This window comes from Guillardia theta, assembly GCF_000315625.1.
Source record: "Guillardia theta CCMP2712 unplaced genomic scaffold GUITHscaffold_44, whole genome shotgun sequence".
Classification (NCBI taxonomy): Eukaryota; class Cryptophyceae; order Pyrenomonadales; family Geminigeraceae; genus Guillardia; species Guillardia theta.
Genome location: NW_005434630.1, coordinates 554,605 through 556,447, shown reverse-complemented (window position 1 = coordinate 556,447; position 1,843 = coordinate 554,605). Strand labels below are relative to the sequence as shown.

Below are 1,843 nucleotides of genomic sequence, written 5' to 3'. Positions count from 1 at the left end.
ATGGCTACGTCACGCTCCTGTCAGTACGAGGGGCGGGAAGATGGGAGGAGAGGATGAAGGAGGGCATCGAGTGGCAGCAGGAGCAGCAGTGGCAGCTGCAGGAGCAGCAGCGAGAGGAGGAGGAGGAGGAGGAGGAGGAGGAGGAGGAGGAGGAGGAGGAGGAGGAGGAGGAGGAGTTGATCTGTGGCTCCTCAGCTTCAAGTTGCTGCTCCCTGAGCTGAGCACCAAGAACGATGTCATCGTTGGTGTTCCCCCCAGCAAGACTTCCAGCGCGGAGAAGTTGACGAGACTGTGAGAGAGGAGAGGCGACGGGGGTGGCGGTTAAAACGTGGCAGGTTTGAGCGGAGCAGGATGAGGAGGGAAGAATTACTCGACTAGATCGAAGAATTTTAACGGGAGAATCAGTCGAGGAAGGGATGAGGAGCTTGAGCTACACGGCGAGCTTGGGGAACAGCTCGTCGCTATCCATAAATTTTTCCCCTTCCTCTTCATTCTCCTTCTGCAAGAAACTCAGGATCCACTCGAACCTCAATACTCGCTTGTCACCTGCTGCGATGCCAAAGAGGAGGGGGAGGAGGATTTGGTTTCCTCCTCAGACTCCGACGAGCTCTCAGAGCTTTCGTTCTTCTCCTGCTGCCTCTCCTCCTCCTCCTGCTTTGCCGCACTCGACTTCGTCTCCTCCCCAGCAGCAGCAGCATCAGCAGCACCCGCACTGTCTCCTCGCTTCGTCAAGCCTCTCTGACCCCCTAGTGACTTCAGCAGGTTGTCCTGCAGCTCTGCTTCCTCCGCCGTCAGCTGCTGGCAGACGCTGACAAGCACGCGGATCGCCAAGTGCTCGTCTTTGAGCTTGCCTTCCTCCTGCAGGCTCAGAATCTTCCTGCTCCCATTCTCAGCCACTTGAGCAGGGCGAGCGACTGACCTCAGCTGGTTGTAGAGCTTCTTGTCCTGCTGCTGGCTCGCCAAGTCTATCGGAGTGGTGCCGTCGATAGTCTTCACCCTCAAGTTGGCTCCTACACGCTCAGATTACCCTGCTGATCCTGCTCCTGCTCGTCCCTTCCTCATCAACTTCACCTGCTAGCAAGAGCTGCTGGACGCAGGCAGGAGACTCCAGCTGCACGGCGATGTGGAGGGGTGAGGTTCGAACATGGTCAAGGGCGTTGACGTCAGCGCCCTTGCTGATCAGGCTGTGCATGCACTCCTGGCTGCAGGCTTGAGCAGCCAAGTGCAAGGCAGTAAACCCCATGCTCGTCTTGGCCTCCAACTGCCTCCAACTCACTTCTCTCCCACCTCCCTTTTCAAGTGTTTTACCGATGCCCCGGAGTCCAGGAGAGTCAGAACTGCTTGGCTGCATCATCATCAGCTGGAGAGCATTCTTCTTCCTTCATCGCTCGTCCTCATCCTCGTCCTCGTCCTCGTCCTCGTCCTCGTCCTCGTCCTCACCTGTCCCCTCGTGCTGCCGCATGATGTAGAGGAGTCGCCCCATACTCGTCCACCATCTGCAGCCCCCAGCTGAACATCCAGCTCGTGTTCAAGTGACAACAACCTTAATGTTTGCGTTGTGCGCAAGGAGACGAGCAAGAACAAGATGCTAAGATGAGAAGAGAGAGCGGGGAGAGAGATTGTGTCAGGACAAGAGCGAGCATGTGTAAGACACAAGGGGACAGAGATTCGAGAAAACTTGAGAACTCAGAGAGGGAGGGAGTGGATTACATTTCCAAAGAAGATGGCTTGATGCAGGGGTGTGCTCAAAATCGCTCCGACCATTCGCTTTGAGTTCACATCCGCTCCCGCCTGGCACGTACTTCAGCACCTACTCCTCCTCTGCTCTCTCTCCCCCCTCCTC

The 1,843-nt window shown here is 56.7% G+C and overlaps 1 protein-coding gene across 1 annotated transcript; it reads right to left on the bottom strand.

Moving 5' to 3' along the window:
- Positions 1 to 852: 852 nt before the first annotated feature.
- Positions 853 to 1,261, bottom strand: GUITHDRAFT_56436 (hypothetical protein; the record flags this gene model as incomplete). Its single annotated transcript, XM_005830800.1, has 2 exons — positions 853 to 1,010; positions 1,072 to 1,261. Coding segments are annotated over 2 exons (348 nt in total), but the record flags the coding sequence as incomplete, so codon positions are not given.
- Between the last annotated feature and the right edge of the window lie 582 nt (positions 1,262 to 1,843).